We start from the raw sequence: 16658 nt of genomic DNA on the forward strand, positions 1-16658 counted from the left end.
TATGTAAAATTTCGAGAGACACGGGAATATGATACACCGCTCATACCGGGCTGGAGTTGAGCCATGCGCAGGCGCCTCGACTCGTCGTGGGGGAGTTGAACAACTTGAGGATTCTTGCACTGATTATGCTTCGTTGCCCGGCAAGCAAAGCTTTTGAATTCGTCGACAGAGAGGGTCCCAGCGTCAAAGTGTGATGACTTGCATAGAGTTAACTCGTTACCATTGTGAGGGCCCGCAGGCTTGGTTGTAACTAGTAAGCAAACAGGCGTGTATTACTCCGTACAGAGCGCCCCATACGTGCTCTCAAAAGGTATTCAGTACTGGCACATACCCACCTGGAATATCGTTGTTCGCAGCCTATCCTGACTCAGAGTGAGGGTCTTCCATGCGCGACTCGGCCTCAGAATGTCACCGAGCGTGGCCCACTCTGGAGCAGTTTATGGAGAGAGACCCTCATGGCTCCTCGTATTTCTTATGTTTATCTTGTATTTGTTATTTCCAAGCTGGGAGGCGGAAATCCAGGTGTTGTCGGCTGAGTTTACCGATTGCGGTGCTGAGCTAAATGCCGGCGGTCAAACAAAAAGGCGAATGAGAGCGAGACAAATCCTAACGGGTCGTCATGATATCGACGCCATGGACCGGGATGTTGGGAATCGTTTGAATTCTTTGCGAAACGGAGAGCAAAAACGGCGCCCTGTGCTTTCAAACCGACACCGATACGAGTATGAAGGTGGAAGGCCAACCCGTACTATTTATTTATTGGACATCGCTTTGAGCCTCTCGTGAAGGATAAATGCATGAACGGGAAGATGCTGGCCTCTGACAACCGAAAACGGTGCTGGTGGGCAAAAGAAAGTGTTTTTTTTTTTTATCTTTTTTTTGGCAAAATATCATCGTGCAGCCCGCGATGCCGTGCACACGTAACTCGCCAACTCATCCCCGGTGCCTTGAATAATAATCATGGCAGCGTGATTGACCTCGGTGTATGTCCTGGCCATGCACGCACGGCAAACGTACATCATTCCTGCTCCTCTTCGGCAAGATAAGGGACTGCGAACCTCAAATCCCTTCCGTTTTGGGGCTCAGGTTTCAGAAATACGGGCTCGTGCATGGGGGGCCCGCCGCGTTGGGGCGGGTTCCCAGCAATCATGCGTCCTGGGAATTCCCTCCATGATGCCTCTTTTCTTTTCTTCCTCCTCTCTCGACTCCGAACTCTATGTGTATGTACGGTGAAGTCCTCACTTGTTTGTGTGTGTTTGTTTTCTTTTCTTTTCTTTTTTTCTTTTTTTTTTTTTGGCGACCCGTTGGGGGCCGGCAACTTTGCCATTCCCTGGACGCATGTAACGTCACCTCGGGAAATGCCCAGCGGTCTGTGACCTGAGACGAAAACCGTCAACAATCGTCTTGACGAAGAATTGCTGAGACAAGACATGCTGCCGGCTTTGACCAAGCTTGATGGTGTTAACTATGCGGGCGCCTCGAGTCCCTGAGCTTGTCCCGACACGCTCTTTGATTCGCGTTTGACCCAACCACCGGAGTTTTCGAAATTCTTAACACCAAGTTTACCTGTGCTAACCGCCCAGGGATTGCGAGTTTATAGAAGGGTAGAAATGCCCCTTCGGTTTATTCTGATTTACTACTTGACGCTGACAGACGAAACTTATTTTGAGCGGCAAATGACAATTTCTCACATGGGCCTACTCCGTACAGTAGTGGATTTTAGTTTGCGTGAGGCCTTGTTGACTTGGCAGTGAGCTCTCCTCCATCAGCGACCTCACTGAGAGTCCTCAGTGAGTGATGCGACCTGCCAACACCTTGGTCCTCGTCTGCAACTCACACATGTTGACGCATGCCGGCCGACGGAAGGGATGATGTCTCGCCCCGGGGTAAGTTGATGACCATCTCATCCCTTGTGGGTCTTCCATGCACAACGGGACACTCAACAGCTCTCTTGGGACGCAAACTCGGGCTCACTCAAAATGATTTCCAGTGAACCACCCACATCAGATTTGTCTGTACTATACAGTTTCTCAATGACTGTTCAGGCATAGAAGCATTGACAGTAGGCTTCTTCACAGGCAAACGCATCGGTGCAACGTGAAATCTTTTCATTGTCTTCAATCAATCGGGCAGTTCCCGGGATTTGCTTGGGGTACAGGGGGGCTACAAAATTAGTCACCGGTTTTTTCCACGGTTACCTTGGAATGATTTCTTGGGCCGATTCGCCGGGAAGAACGGCGCCATTAGGTTTGTGATGGCCATAATTGTGATATTACTGAGCCTTCATGTCGTTCTTGAACGACAGTCTGCTTTTTCTCTCGAAAGGCAGCTTGTCGGCTCTTTACTTTTCTGAGAGCACCATGGTAGACGGCCTTGACAGAGTTTTGTCCCTGAGAAAGTTTGTGTATTTTCCGTCCTGATCTAGCCAGGCTATTCATGACCATTTCTAGCTGGCTTTCTCTTTTCTTTTCTTTTTCTTTTTCTTTGCTTTTTTCCCGTTCTCTCATTTTTGCCGTTTAAAGCGAAAAGATGTTTCGATCCTGGGATCAAAAACCGAACCATGTTACATTTTCATGCAGGAAGCGAAAACCCTAGCTAGAGCAGCGCAAAACCCCAAGCTCGGATTGATGCTTTGCAGCGGTTACCCTCAAGGGCCTGGAGCGTATGGGAGCAGCTATCCTGGAAATACGGTACAAACCCTGAACATGGAGCGGCGGAGATATCGTCTCGACCCTTCTTTTCGTCCCCTTGCCTTTTTGCTGAAACTGGATTTTCTTTTACTTTGCATCATCATTGACAGGGAACTCCTAGATCCCCGCTGTCGGAATTTTGGCAGGTGCTGAGAATTTTTCTGTGTGTTTTCACTCCCTTGTCAGAGTCGTATTTTCCCACGCGATACCCGTCAAGGGGCCAGGGTCTATCAAGGCATCGTTCGACGGTCTTACTTTTGAAACTCCAGGTTTTCATCCAGTTAGTGATGCAGAGACAGATATTGCCAGGTTTTGATTACACGAAGAACTTGGGAAAATTGGTAAACGGGCGGTGACTTCATTTGCCAGCTGGGCCTTCTACCCGTCCGATACACATAGGATAGCGACCTGGCGTGCCAGGTCAGTTTTTATCCTCATTTATTATTTGTACTTTTTTTAATTAATTTTTTTCCTTTTTTTTTTTTTTTTAATTTATTTATTAATTTTTTTTTACAATCATGGATTGCGTGGGTACGCACACGGACTTACGGCATCTCCCAAGTGCAACATCATGCGCTGCATCAAAAACTCAACCAGACAACAGACCAACAGCCAATACCAAAGACACAGGCAGTATGAGTACCTGCCACTTTTGTCAATGAATATCGCAGAGGGGAGCACAATTTGAGATTTTGTACTGTTATTCCTCGACCTTTTCCTTTTTAATTTTCCCTTATTTCGCCCTCTGGCCAGAGCAACAGACGCAGATCACAAGGATACCATGCGAGTATTCTGAACTAATGCATCCATTAGGAAAAATGCCGCTGTTTACGAGCTTTAAGGTGCGCTGCGTACGCATGTATCTCGTGGGCACGGATTGAGCTCAATTCTTACCTAATTGAAGTTAAATCCGAGCCTTCCTGGAGGTTGTCGAGGGCAAATGTAGTCCTGGTTTCAAGGAGACTCTCTTAAATGTGCTCCGACGCAGACAGCATGCGAGTGAGCGCGCCTGAAAAGAAAAGGGGGGATGGCAGTGCGCACGCAAAGAGCTCTTTGGATGGAGGCTAAAGCTCAAACATTGCAATCTTTTTCCACCCATTTTTTTTTTTTTCTTTTTTTTAATTATCTTCTTCGGGATCAGTCCAATAGAGGTATTGGACGGGTAGTAACTCCAAGGTAGAAGGATTCGAGAAGAGCCGGTTAAGCATGATGACCCGTTGCTATGCTTAACTGGCAAGCTCTGTGATCAGAGTAGCTATCCTTCTGTCCTCGCTCTCACAATAGCTTCCGGTTTTTGGCAACATGTGTCGAGCTAAAAAGACGCCTTGACAGGAGCCTCAAGGCAAATAAATAGACAGGTCGAAAATTGCATGCCCAGCTCAGGCGTGTCTTTGATAGCCACAAAGCATTCTATTTCCTGCGAGGCCCTGCAGATTCTATGTTCAGCAGCGCTAAATATGTATGCTTGTATTCATGCACTGTTCAGCTTGCCACTCCCAAATGCTGGCAGAGGGTGCTGCCATTGTTGTTACGCCACGGTTTCACAAGCCACGCGTCCCAATGCCGACAATCACCCGCATGGAACAAAAAATCATAGCGAAAGAATTCAGTTGGCGTTGCACAATCTGCAGACTCTCACGGCGCACGAGCTGATTCTATCTAGTGAATCCGATAGCGTGGCCACCTTGTGATGGATCATTCTGTCCTTGGACATGAGAAACAATCGTGGCAAACCCTAGCTACTTTGGGAGTCCAAGAACTCGGGTACTTATACGAGAAGTTGTGCACCGCATTCATGGGATTCGCTGCATCTGGACACCGGATAATTAGCTAATTAATTTAACTACTGGGCCAGACAACGAGTTGATTTGCGTAGCCGCGGGAGAGGGCATGGTGCGGTTTTCAGGCTCTGCCCAAGTCACTATGTAAGTATGTACTTCGGTCTTCAGTGACAGTTACCACCGTCTCCAGGAATTTATCCTCAAGAGTTCAACTGACCTTGTTGTTCTGTTCTTATAGTTGTGCGCATACAGGCAATAGCTGTTTTCCTCTGGGCTCCTTGGAATATTCAATCATCAGCCGACAAAGCTGACTTGTTCGAACTCTTGGGTGGTACGGACCGCTATTAACGAGTTAACGGATTACCCAAGGCTTATGACTTTCCCAGTAGAGATGGTCGATATTGAAATCTTCGAGCAATTTTCAAGGCACATCGGCATGGAAAAACACATGCTATGTTGCAGAAAAAAAAGTTTGAACGAAAAGCAATCTTGCCAGTCGTGATGTCTCCTGACCACCTGCAGGACGGCGTTCTCATACTCTATTTGCTTATCTATATATCATGCAGGCTGTACATATCTTAGCCTGCATTCATGTATTCTTCAATTCTTTTGGGAAGTGCTCTGTAGTATGAACTACAAGTCTGCCCGCAAAGAATGTGGCGAGTGCTAATTGGTAAATTGTCAACTGCAGCTGGTAAACCGGACGTCCGAGAACAGGAATGAGTGGAACAGACTCCAAATGTCGGTTACGTACAATAAATCCGGTACATTGGCCACAGCTTCCTTGTATGAACAAGCAAGCCATGGAGATGGGAGCCGAGACATTAGCCTCAATCCCTCCCCGAGGGCAAAATGCTATTATTCACAGGCCGGTGTGACCATCAAAGTATCCATTATGACACTATCACGGTAAAAGGGAAAATTTTTACCAAGTTGCAGAAACCGGACACCAATCATCAGTCTCTCCACCACCTCCCCAAGGCACCGGCACCACCTGGGCCCATTCCATCGACGACCTCCTCGAAGCTGATCTCAATTCTGAACATCTTTCCGTCGCCTATCCCGCTACCTCCGGGAGCTGGGATGACCAGACCCCAACCAACTAGCTTCTCCCATGCCTCTCTTGCCGCTTCCTTGCCCCAGATCCGCCCCGGCGTCGCCGCAGCTCCCGACGCAGACGCCGATGCCTTCGCCGATGTGAGAAGCCGGACGTATTCTGCATACACGGCGGGGAAAGTAAGCGTAAGCGGGGCCGAGATTTGGGTCTGAGTAAAACTCAAACTCGGATCATGGATCGCTGTTAGGCGGGTGGCAGCAAGGAGCAGAGAGAGCGGGAGAGACACTGTGCTTGTTGAAGCAGTGGAATCTGAGGGGAACGGGAAAGGAGCCGGGTCGGGGCAGAGGACATCAGTGGTGAATGACTTGGCTGTGGGAATGGGTACATGAGAAGAGGGTGAAGAACATAGGGCCAGATTTGATATTGGTAAGAGAGCGGTGGCAAAAAAGTCCCTGGGGCATCTTGTTCGATGGAATATTAATTTCAGATGTGTTTGGAAGTGTGAATCTTTCCAGAGTTCCTTTATTCAGAATTAGTTGCCGGATAGAGCTTTACTGGTGTTTATGGAGCCCATCTTACCTGAAGATATGAATTCCACAAACGAGATAGCTGCTCTCCTTTGGGATTTTTCAATATCCTGCTTACAATCTCAGAATACTTTCCTTGCCTCGCTTGTGCGTAACAATCTTGTATTTCATCCGGATGAATTGTCAAGGCTGCCATGCAAATATCAGAAAATTCGGCAAATGTCTGAGGGCGTGGCAAGAAGGCATATCTGTGACTGAACCTGCTCTTCACTCGCTTCTCGATGTTTTCCATGACGTCCACTTTTGTGGTAAGCCCAATAACGGCGATGGGGGCCTTCTTCGCCTGAGCAATATCAAAAAGATTATAAAGTAACGTTTGACGTGGGTGATATGTGAAAAGATCGAACTCGTCTAATATGACAATGACTGATTTAGTAGTGGTCATGGTATCAGCTGCATCGACGGGTACTTCGGATAATAGAGCTAGTAGCGAGGCCATCGTGTCGGCGTACGTTGAGTTCCTGTTTAAGTCCTCATCCACATTGATCTCACGCCCTAATTGGTGCCATATTTCTCTTAGGGCAATCCTATCATCGGTGTGAAGGAATCCGTTCAGGCGCACAACATGGAAATCATCCCTGTGGATTTTGAAAAGGGAGGAGATGGCGGTTTCGACGACCGTAGTTTTACCAGAGCCTCTACCACCGAGGAGCAACATGGAATTCCCCTCGCCAGCGAGAACGGTCTGCTCCATTAGTTGATAGATGGTTTGATATTCGGTAGTCAACCCCCTCAGTGGAATAAGCTGGCTACCGTTCATTCTCTCCAGTATGAACTTGGCGAAAAAGCCTATCATGTCGCTGACTTGGTCGGCTTCGCAGAAATATTTGAGCTCTGAAGCATAATGTCCATAGTCTTGCGGCCCCGTGACGCATATGTTAGAAACATGGTTTCGAGCAAGTTCAAGCTGTAATTGTATTTGAAGCGCAAGAGAGTCGGCCTCGCCATGGCCCATCCGAGGCTGCGCTTCTCCGGGGGGCAAGATGACATCAATTTCGTCTTTCTCCTGACTAACTTTTCCCGCTTCGTCCTCGACGGGAACATCCCAGATATTTTCATCCTCGGGATCCTTAATTTTCCTTCCTGACCGGCTAGTGCGCGCAGCTGGTGTGGCTGACTTTAGCCGCTTTCCATTCGTACTCGATGCTTCCCTTGCTTTCTTTTTCGGGGCCGTAATAGAGTCCTTGCTTTTGGTGCGCGATGATCGTGCAGGCTTTTCGGCGGCACCGGTGTTCTGTGATTTCGCCTGGAGCCTGCTGCTAGAACGGGGCTTGGGCTTTGTGCTAAGTGCGCTCGATTGCTTCACCTCTTGGGGTGTTTCTGGGTGGCCGCCATTTGCTTTTATTGGCGCTTGATCCGCAAGCTTTCGCCGTTTTGAAGATCTGAGTGTTCTCGACTCGGTCATCACGATACGATGAATTCAATTGAAGTGTAACTCGTTCGCATCATGAATAGAAGCCAGTTGTTGGTTATCTGTAAGTCTCAATACATCAAGCGGATTTTTCACGCTATTTTTGCGGTTGCCCTCGAAACTCGTTCTGGGGAAGACATCCAGCTCATTCACATCGAATCCCGGCGTAATTGGTGGACAGCCGCCAACGCGGCATTCGCGTGTGAGAGACACGGAGCCACGTGACAGTGGGAATTTGTCTAAGCAGCTTGGCGTGTTTGCACCTCAATTTCTGCCGAGGTAGCTCCGGCTGGGCGCCTTGAGAGCATCGTTGGTTAGGACGACGACGATGCCTAATTGTCCCCGATACGAAGTCCGTAGACCAGGACAATAGACAAATATAGAGAATCGACCAAACTCGCCTGCATAGATCGAGCAAACCACGAACGGAGATCCGTTGAAGGCATCCGTTTGAACTTCACGCATAAATACATGAACTCCCATGTTTATCTGCCTCGCAAAGATCGTCAAATAACAAACAGCAACAATGGAGTTGACCGAAGAGCTCTTTGTCAACCGTATAAAGTCCATGTACGAAAGGAGCCTCGATGAGCACGAGAACAGCGTGGGTTCCTTTTTAAAACCGCATAGTAAACTCGTGATCGCGAGAACTAATCAATGCAACTGGCAGTTCTTCGACGCCCAGCTGCAAGACAAAGTCCGCTTCCATTCTGCTTCCCTCGCCGCTCCTGTTCGTGCTACTTTTCGTTCCGTTGTCACTTTATCCATGTGTAATAGACTTGAAAGCTTGCACGGCGGCTGTGCCGCGACCCTCATCGATGTTCTCACATCCGTTATTCTCCTTGGTCTCGGAAAGCCGGGAATGTTCTCATACGGCGGTGTCACTCGGTCTTTGGATGTGAAATATCTGCGACCAGTTCCAGAGGGCGTGGAGATGGAGATTATCTGCGAGTTAGTCAACATGGGCAAGAGACTGGCAATGTTGCGGGGGGAGATCCGCAGGGTGGATAATGGGGATCTGTGTGTGGTGGGGATGCACGATAAGGCGAACACAGACCCAGTGGTGCAGAGACTGTAACGATAGGTACTGCTGCTGCATCCGGAGGATACCCAATAGGCTTAAGCATCTTTCGATGACTTTGTCCAGGAGCGGATATTATATATATACATAGTATTCTACTGTTTATTTCGGCTGTCTTATCCTTACCTCAGCTTCCACAATATAGAGAAGATGTCTGGGCTTTGAAGTAGCAGGCACTTGTAAGGTTACGAATCTAGGAGTAGTTGTACAGGTGGTTTCGGCTTCATTACCATTTACGTTCATTGCTAGGTACAGCTTCGTCGAGTGATTGCACGAATGTTGTAGCTGAACATGTAGAAACCCGTCATGCATAATGTGGGAAGTCATAAGCATCATTCCAACAAAGGCATTAAGAGGTTTGAGGGAAAGACATCCCGCGCATGAAATTCCGGGCAGGGTCAAGCCGATTATCCAGATCAGCGTACCGCAATATGAATTCACGCTACATATTAGTAGAACCGATCGTTAGCCTTTGATTCTTCCGGGAAAAAGAAAAACAACACAGGCACCGACAATCGGATCATAAGTGAAGAAAAAGGTGTCGCTTACCCGGACCTTCTTCCACGTAGCTGTGTCCCACCACAAATACACTCCTCTCTCACTTATACCCCTTTCAACTTCGACAGGGTTGGGATATGAATCGTCACGAGTGAGCCATGCACGCTCGATTTTGTGATACCTCCATTTTCGGCCCATGAGCTCCTCAGCAACAAGTTCCTGCATAATATCACGAGGCATGCTGTAGAATATGTAAAAGAGTGTTTCGTCGGTGAAGCTTGGAATTCGTGTCTGAAGGGGTTGTACGTTGGCAACATTATAACAGGCGGGGAGAGTAAAATCTGGTTGGAGGGGAACCCCTGAACCCGATGGAACGAAGGGGGAGGCAAAGGAGAGATGAAGAGGCCTGTCATTAGAATGAGTATACCTTCAAGCCGGTACAATTACATTAAACTAGGGAAAATCGTCTTCCTTACTCTGGTTGATTCAAGTCTAACCCCAGACTCATTAGATCTTGCCCTATCGCCAAACTTGCAACGTCAGGGCTTTCGCTATGTATCATTCTGAGCAATCCCGCAAGTCCATATTTCTCTCGGTCGCTCATTTGCGTGATGGGAGTTTGGTCGGAGGTTTGATTTGTCGCAACTGTCTCTTGGGGCTGAGTTTCCTCCGGAAAAGGTATTGTTTGCTGCGGCTGCTCGGAAAAGTCTTCAGGGCGAGTAGCGTGCTGTCCAGCCATGAGATTTGTAGAATCCTTTGTAGTAGTTAGATATAAGAACGATCAAGGAATACTACTGGGTTGGGTTCGGGGTTACCTCTTGCTCCTGACTGCCGACGCCATTTTGAACTGGGCCAATCGGAGATCGCGATGCTATTTGGATTGTCAACAGACGTCTTGTCGCGGAACTTCCCAAGCGAAAATCCACAAACCTGATGTTGCTCCTACTGGGGAAGTGACGCCGGTGCCGTCGCGTCGTGCGTGTATTGCGCTGCCCACGGAGGTTCTTGCTTGCCCCGGAAGCCCCTGATTAGCGTATGACATTGTATTTCCGTAACTTGCGAGATTGCTAGATTGCATCAGAGACTCCCTGCGGTCCTGTCCCAGGTCACCCGGCGTTTGTTTTCCTAGCGGCGGAAATTCCTCGATATTGCCGGTCTGTGGCTGATTGTTACTTGAAAGCTGTCCGCTTATTCCTTGTCCGCCATTTCTAAAGTCGTCGAGTTGAGTCGCGAACTGCGAGCCTGAAGGAAAAAGGTCATCTCGAGAGGTATGGGACTGTGAAGGTTGATTGGATTGTGTTTGCGAGGCTCTCGAGGGCGCTTGCGAGGACACCGGAGGCTGTAATTGTCTCTGGAGGAGGGTTTGCTGGGCTGGTCGTTGATTAATAGTACTCCAAACTGCCTGTCCAGTTGTCGGGGTCTGGGATGGCTGAGAGCCGCCTGACAAAGAGGGGAATTCGCTAGATGAATTGATATCAATAGTTAGTTGTTTTGGAATGCGCGTCGAGGGGTCTCGATGATCATCCTGCCTCTTGAAACGAGGCATGATGATCAGATTGCAATTAGGAAAATACACATGCGAAGGAAATGAAAGGAGCAAGAAAGTTGTAGGAGAAGGAGGGTGACTCAATCAAAGGGAAACAAAGGAGAGGAAAAGTTTGCAACTCACGAAAGATCTAAGGGGGTAGCAGGTTGAGACCCGCCTACGCTTTGTGCAAATGTATTCATAGCATTCACAGTCCGCGGCTGATTGTTCTGCAGTCCTGGGGCTCCTCCCATTGGCACACCAAAACCCCAAGTTGCAGCACCTCCTGCAAAATATGCCAAATACTGTGAGCAAGTGCACATCTAGCCAGTGATCTTATATCCTGTTGAGCCTCACCAACTTTACCATTGGGCATCCGACCGGAGAGCAGTGAAGGGTTCGAAGATCTTGCTTGTTGCTGCTGTTGCTGTTGGGAGGGGAAGCTCGACATCCCCCGAAAAGGCTGCTGGCCAGGGCCTACATTATATCAGCTTGCGGTTTTCCATTGGCATCATACATTGAAACAAGCGCGAGAGGGAGAAGGGGCGAGACGGTCTGGATTCGCGGTCAAGGCATGGAACCATATCCCAAGCTACAACACAGTGTCTTGTTGGGCATGTAATAAATGCACACATGCTGATTGAATCTGTGCAGGATGCAGCTGTCGCACGAGCGCTCGAGTGTGGGAGTAGAGGTTCTTCTTACCTGGCCTGTTCATAATAACGGCAAGGCGTGGATCGTGACAAAGGGTTATTGAATGTCTAGTCACAAGGAAGCTTCCTTCTTTCTTATAGGAAGATTCTTCTATGCGATAACATGCAGTTGTGGAGGATGATGGTTCACTGGCCAGAGACGAATCGGTGGGCAGCTATTAATTATGAGATCTCAAGTGAACAACGCGCGCGGCTCTGGGTCGTGCACGGACCAGGTGCTAACGAAGGAAAATGCACCCCAGCAGGTCACTCTCACAACCTCGACAACTCTTGACTGCAATGCGGACTTGGAGCCGGGAAACAAATCTCGAGAACATACTCCGTACAAAGCACCCTATTCTTCTACAAGCGGCCTGCTGCACGCGACAGGGCGAGGCTTGTCTTGAACCCAAGTATATTTCGTGCCGAAGGCGTAACCGTGAATGAAATCCTTCCAAAAGTAACTCACTAACCGTCCCTTTTCCTCTCCGGGTTGCTTTTACGTTGGCATATCCTAGCTTTCTTCGGATAACAAATCCTTCCCTTCAACATGCCGCCCTTCTAGTATTGGCTTAAGAAGCTCCAAGACCAATTTCGAAATCTTCCTGTATGCCAGGCCGAAACATGCGCTTTCTAGCGATGAAGGAGGAGTGGCATTGTCACTACCGTTTCTAGTCCAATTTCCCCAAGTAATTGCATAAGAAATCCGTAACTTCTACCGGAATTCACACAGGACAGGCTACGGAGCTCGGAAAGCCCTATAAGCGGTTTGAACGTATTATAAGGCTACTAGAGACTCTTCGGCTGCTTCCAAGTTGACGGCTGTCGTCATCTTTTCCTCTAAACTAGTACCTGCTCTTTATCAATATTACGAGCGTGGAATGTGCATGGTCCTATTATATATTATCCTCTCTTGCTCAAATGGTTAAGCCATGGGGTCTGAGTTGGACGAGGAAAACCTGAATTCATCGAGGATCGACTTGTAGCTGTGAACGAAAAAATTCCCGGCGCAGAGCAAGGGGTGAACAACCTGCATACCGCCTTGGGGTTCAACTTTCAAAAACCACGGGCAAGCATTCTCTTACGAGAACGTTGTGAAATATATCGGGGAGAAAATGCAAAGCATCGCTCAAGCAACAGTCTGCTGTCAATCGCAGAGAACCGTGTTACTCGACAGATGATGAGGACGTGAGCCGATGGCCGCTGGATGCGTCCTACTACGAATACACCTGAGTCGGAATGAACAATATGGCTATTTTGGATATAGATATTATTTTGCTACTAATCTCGTTACACGACAATAACTAGCATACCAGCTCCAGCCAGTGACCCCGGGCTGGGTTTCAATATAGGTATCTGGTTGGTAGGGATATTGACTGTTCGTCGCTCGTTCTCCGATCGGGGTTTGTCTCATCTCGACGGCTGGGCATAAATGCCAAGCCTCTTCGATTAGTCACGTGATCCGACACCAGCCCAGCCGCCTCAAATTCAAAATTTTTCGCTCTTCCTCTTCTTCAAACTTCAACGTCGTGGTGTTTTTTTCAGCACTCTTTAATGACAAAAACTGGGCCAATGGCGTCGAGATCAGTTATTTCTTTCCTATATCAACAAGGGGGATTATCGCTGGCCGAATTACCTCCAGCTTTCCTTGCTCCTGCGTTGTATTCTACCAAAGCTTGCTTTAATTCCCAACGCTCACAATTCTCTACCTCATCCTCCCCTGCTGCTCGTGACCGCAGTCGCTTCCGTGGAGTGTCGGCCATTCACAGGACTGGACCTAAACAGCCCTTGCCAGTCTCAAAATACCCTCTACCAAAGCCCGCTTCTCCAGAGCAGCAGGAGAAACGACCGGCTAATCCTGATCATGGACTGTGGGGCTTTTTCGGCCCCAATAAGCAAGCTATCCCTACACCGGAAGAAGAATATGCACATGGTATGCAGTCATACCAATTGAATCTGTGTTTTAAGGCTTACGTCGATTTTGAATAGGCCGTGCGTGGACCATCCAAGAGCTGAGACAAAAGTCATGGGATGACCTGCACTGTCTTTGGTGGGTTACAGTTCGCGAACGTAACCGAATAGCGACGTCCAATTATGAAAGAAAGCGGCTCGCAGCCGGCTACGGAGACTTCGAGGCTGACAATAGGGACAAAACGGTAAGACCCTCACAAATTTTTCATTTGACTGCCATGCTTTTCCCTTGAATGATGAGACCCTTACCTTCACTCGCCGATATGAATGCCATTGGGACTGCTTAAACCCCTTGGATCTTGAGATGAATCTAGGATTTTCCTGACTTAGCCTTCTGTGACTTTTTTTTAACGAGCCCTTTGAAATTACTTTGGACTTCTCAAAGCTTGTCTAACTGAAGTATTCTCTGGCAGGTACGAGCCACGCAGCATGCTATTAAACACGTCCTTCGGGAACGATGGTATGCCTGGAATGAGGCTCGCGAGCTCTACAATGGTGGATATAGACCGTCTCCAGATGAGGTCCTTGAGGAAGAGACTGAGACTGCTATGCCGGCGGAAGTGATGCCCGAGGAGTTGGATTCGTCTACGAAATCAGAAACCACAACGTCCAAGAATATTTGATATTCTCCCTGAATAGTTGGCTGTTGCCGGCTATCGTTGCCAATCGGGCCTCAGTGCGGTTCCGGAACCCCTATTCCATCTGTCGAGTAGCTCCAGCTACACCTCAGGGGGATAATCATTCAATATGTATTTTAGCGCTCATGAAGTATCCACATGGATGCATGTATATATGTGTATAGTACAATATCAAATAGTATTGGCATTAAGATAATACTGAAAAGATTAACTTTCTCCTGATCTGCTGCTCTGCCCGGCGGAAATGTTTTCAAGCAATATGCAGAATCATTTGAGGAGCAACAATTGCGGCTGTCGACCGTCTGGGCTTGTGCTTTCCACAGAACCAGGGGTCAGACCGCCTCCATCCATTAGCGCCAAACCATAATCGACTGAAGTGGGAGGTTAAGCATCTAAGATCTCCAACTCCTATGTCTATCATCCTTCTTCCATATTAACTTCTCTATTATTCTTGTTACTCTATTCTCTTTTTCACTTTTCCTCAACTCTCAATCCTCAATATCGTCCCCTTCATTTATCACCATGGAAGACATCGCTCCTGAGTATGACGTTGTTGTGCTCGGCACAGGTTGGTTTACCCCACCTCCCATCCCAGGACCACCTTGTTGACTGATTCTGGACATTTAGGCTTGACTGAATGTGTGCTTTCAGGGTAATTCATGGCATTATGGATTACCTGGGTTTCTATTAATTCTGTTCTTTAGTGTTCTGAGTGTCAAGGGACAAAAGGTCTTACATATTGATCGCAATGATCACTATGGAGGGTTAGTCAAGCTGTTTAGCTTCCACATATCAACGACAGCTCATTTACTGACCTATATAAACAGTGAAGCAGCTTCGGTCAACATAAAAACGGTCAGCACTCTGTGCCCACCACCCTTTCCCTGCAGTTTCTGACAATCCCAAAGCTCTTTAAAAAATTTGGAAACCTAAGCCCCGACGACGAACCGTGGAAGAAATATGGCAGAGACAACGATTGGAACGTCGACCTGGTCCCGAAGTTGCTCATGTCAAACGGAGAATTGACAAACATTCTCGTTTCTACCGACGTTACAAGATACCTTGAGTTCAGACAGATTGCAGGTAGCTATGTGCAGCAGGGAAGTGGCTCGAAGGCCATGGTTGCCAAGGTTCCGTCGGATGCCGGCGAGGCCCTTCGATCTTCATTGATGGGACTTTTTGAGAAGCGCCGTGCGAAAAAGTTTTTAGAATGGGTTGGCGATTTTGATGAGACGAATCCGAGTACCCACCAAGGTTCGAGCTGCCAATTTTCAACCCATTACTCGAACGGATGGTGCTTACCGCTTACTAGGTCTTAACATGGCAACTTGCACTATGAAGGAAGTCTATGACAAATTCGGACTGGAAGATACTACCCGCGATTTCGTCGGTCACTCCATGGCGCTCTATCAGTCGGATGAGTACATCACAGCCCCTGGCAAGGCAGGCGAAACTGTTAATCGGATCCGTCTATATGTGAACTCGATGGCTCGCTATGGAAAATCACCTTACATCTATCCTCTTTACGGCCTTGGAGAATTGCCTCAGGGCTTTGCTCGCCTCTCTGCAATCTACGGTGGCACTTACATGCTCAATACTGATATCGATGAAGTTCTCTACGAAGATGGCAAGGTCTCGGGCATTAAGGCAACCATGAAAGAAAAGGGCGAACCTGGTCCAGGGATGAGTTTCTCAACCAAGACAAAGAAAATCATTGCTGATCCGTCTTACTTCCCCGGAAAGGTTCGAGTGACTGGATACCTTCTCAAAGCCATCTGTATCTTGAATCACCCCATCGACAAGACCGACGGAAGTGATTCGCTCCAGCTTATTATCCCACAGTCCCAAATTGGACGGAAACATGGTGGGTTGATGAGAATGATTTCCCGGATACCTCTGGCAAAGTGTGCTAATCAAGATATAGATGTCTACATTGCCATGGTCTCCTCTGCTCATAATGTGTGTCCAAAGGGCTATTACGTCGCCATCGTTTCCACGATCGCTGAAAATGAGGCCAACCACCATCTTGAACTGGAAGCTGGATTCCAGCGTCTTGGTAAAATCGAAGAGACATTCATGGGCCCTCCAATCCCGCTTTACGAGCCGGTTGACAGTGGCATGGCGGATAACATCTATATCTCAAAGAGCTACGATGCTACCAGCCATTTTGAGACGACAACAGGTATGCTTTTGCTCCACATGCCCAGGTTACGTTTGTATCTAACTAACCACCCTAAATAGATGATATCCGGGACATCTATCGTAGATCAGAGGGACATGAGTTGGTGGTCGACGGCCTTCGCGAGGGAACTACCTTGGTCAGCGAACAATAAATCCCTACCTTTTTCTCCGGGCGACTACATATGCTGCTTGTCTTTCATTTTTGGTTTCGATCGCTTGATAGGATACTCACTTTATTCCTGTCCATACCCTGCTATTCATACATACTACATAATTGATCGTGCAAATTAAAGTCACTAGTTACATACTCTATGAACTAGATAAATACAAGGGATTTCTGTTAGGCTCAAGCGGAAGATAGTCTGAAATAATTTGCATTGGCCGAAGAAAAGGGTTGCCTGATCAGTTTGATGTGTACTCCGTAGTTACAGAGTAGAGCCCTTGGAGTGATTATATAATCTGCGTGTTGCTACAGCATGCAGCTAGACCGGATCAGGCAGTTTGTAAATACGCCGGGCCGGACTGGACGGTCCCGCATCATCAACA

The 16658-nt window shown here is 48.0% G+C and overlaps 6 protein-coding genes across 6 annotated transcripts; 4 read left to right on the top strand and 2 right to left on the bottom strand.

The window, feature by feature from the left end:
* Window positions 1–405: 405 nt before the first annotated feature.
* D8B26_004283 (uncharacterized protein) lies at window positions 406–786 on the top strand (the record flags this gene model as incomplete). Its single annotated transcript, XM_066124440.1, has 1 exon — window positions 406–786. One exon carries the CDS (start codon window positions 406–408, stop codon window positions 784–786), a length of 381 nt encoding a protein of 126 aa, XP_065980521.1.
* A 4641-nt stretch (window positions 787–5427) lies between these two features.
* Window positions 5428–7520, bottom strand: D8B26_004284 (uncharacterized protein; the record flags this gene model as incomplete). The annotated part of the gene is made up of 2 exons (XM_003065090.2): window positions 5428–6048; window positions 6108–7520. The coding sequence occupies 2 exons, from the start codon at window positions 7518–7520 to the stop codon at window positions 5428–5430; spliced, it is 2034 nt and encodes a 677-aa protein (XP_003065136.2).
* A 367-nt stretch (window positions 7521–7887) lies between these two features.
* Window positions 7888–8686, top strand: D8B26_004285 (uncharacterized protein). Its single transcript, XM_003065091.2, has 2 exons — window positions 7888–8130; window positions 8197–8686. The coding sequence occupies exons 1-2, from the start codon at window positions 8053–8055 to the stop codon at window positions 8602–8604; spliced, it is 486 nt and encodes a 161-aa protein (XP_003065137.1). The 5' UTR covers window positions 7888–8052; the 3' UTR covers window positions 8605–8686.
* Window positions 8687–8828: 142 nt separating this feature from the next.
* D8B26_004286 (uncharacterized protein) lies at window positions 8829–11109 on the bottom strand. Its single transcript, XM_003065092.2, has 7 exons — window positions 10988–11109; window positions 10775–10916; window positions 10036–10565; window positions 9921–9976; window positions 9582–9859; window positions 9157–9511; window positions 8829–9049 (listed from the first exon to the last, which is right to left on the bottom strand). Exons 1-7 carry the CDS (start codon window positions 11079–11081, stop codon window positions 8957–8959), a joined length of 1548 nt encoding a protein of 515 aa, XP_003065138.2. The 5' UTR covers window positions 11082–11109; the 3' UTR covers window positions 8829–8956.
* A 1738-nt stretch (window positions 11110–12847) lies between these two features.
* MRPL4 (mitochondrial 54S ribosomal protein uL29m) lies at window positions 12848–14118 on the top strand. The gene is made up of 3 exons (XM_003065093.2): window positions 12848–13255; window positions 13312–13478; window positions 13707–14118. The coding sequence occupies exons 1-3, from the start codon at window positions 12877–12879 to the stop codon at window positions 13914–13916; spliced, it is 756 nt and encodes a 251-aa protein (XP_003065139.2). The 5' UTR covers window positions 12848–12876; the 3' UTR covers window positions 13917–14118.
* Window positions 14119–14373: 255 nt separating this feature from the next.
* On the top strand, window positions 14374–16458 carry GDI1 (Rab GDP dissociation inhibitor alpha). The gene is made up of 8 exons (XM_003065094.2): window positions 14374–14499; window positions 14559–14583; window positions 14636–14695; window positions 14759–14786; window positions 14840–15185; window positions 15244–15795; window positions 15856–16113; window positions 16173–16458. Exons 1-8 carry the CDS (start codon window positions 14454–14456, stop codon window positions 16262–16264), a joined length of 1407 nt encoding a protein of 468 aa, XP_003065140.1. The 5' UTR covers window positions 14374–14453; the 3' UTR covers window positions 16265–16458.
* Window positions 16459–16658: the final 200 nt, after the last annotated feature.

The sequence above is a fragment of the Coccidioides posadasii genome, chromosome 2 (assembly GCF_018416015.2).
Source record: "Coccidioides posadasii str. Silveira chromosome 2, complete sequence".
Classification (NCBI taxonomy): domain Eukaryota; kingdom Fungi; phylum Ascomycota; class Eurotiomycetes; order Onygenales; family Onygenaceae; genus Coccidioides; species Coccidioides posadasii.

Excerpts from the sequence above, each read along its gene's own strand:
- D8B26_004285 (XM_003065091.2), top strand. The coding sequence starts at position 8,053 with ATGGAGTTGACCGAAGAGCTCTTTGTCAACCGTATAAAGTCCATGTAC. Across the intron at positions 8,131-8,196 it reads TCGATGAGCACGAGAACAGC|TTCTTCGACGCCCAGCTGCA; the intron begins GTGGGTTCCTTT and ends TGCAACTGGCAG.
- D8B26_004286 (XM_003065092.2), bottom strand. The coding sequence starts at position 11,081 with ATGTCGAGCTTCCCCTCCCAACAGCAACAGCAGCAACAAGCAAGATCT. Across the intron at positions 9,512-9,581 it reads TTAGACTTGAATCAACCAGA|GCCTCTTCATCTCTCCTTTG; the intron begins GTAAGGAAGACG and ends TTCTAATGACAG. Across the intron at positions 9,050-9,156 it reads CTACGTGGAAGAAGGTCCGG|CGTGAATTCATATTGCGGTA; the intron begins GTAAGCGACACC and ends ACTAATATGTAG.
- MRPL4 (XM_003065093.2), top strand. The coding sequence starts at position 12,877 with ATGACAAAAACTGGGCCAATGGCGTCGAGATCAGTTATTTCTTTCCTA. Across the intron at positions 13,256-13,311 it reads GGAAGAAGAATATGCACATG|GCCGTGCGTGGACCATCCAA; the intron begins GTATGCAGTCAT and ends GATTTTGAATAG. Across the intron at positions 13,479-13,706 it reads CTGACAATAGGGACAAAACG|GTACGAGCCACGCAGCATGC; the intron begins GTAAGACCCTCA and ends ATTCTCTGGCAG.
- GDI1 (XM_003065094.2), top strand. The coding sequence starts at position 14,454 with ATGGAAGACATCGCTCCTGAGTATGACGTTGTTGTGCTCGGCACAG. Across the intron at positions 14,500-14,558 it reads CGTTGTTGTGCTCGGCACAG|GCTTGACTGAATGTGTGCTT; the intron begins GTTGGTTTACCC and ends CTGGACATTTAG. Across the intron at positions 16,114-16,172 it reads CCATTTTGAGACGACAACAG|ATGATATCCGGGACATCTAT; the intron begins GTATGCTTTTGC and ends CACCCTAAATAG.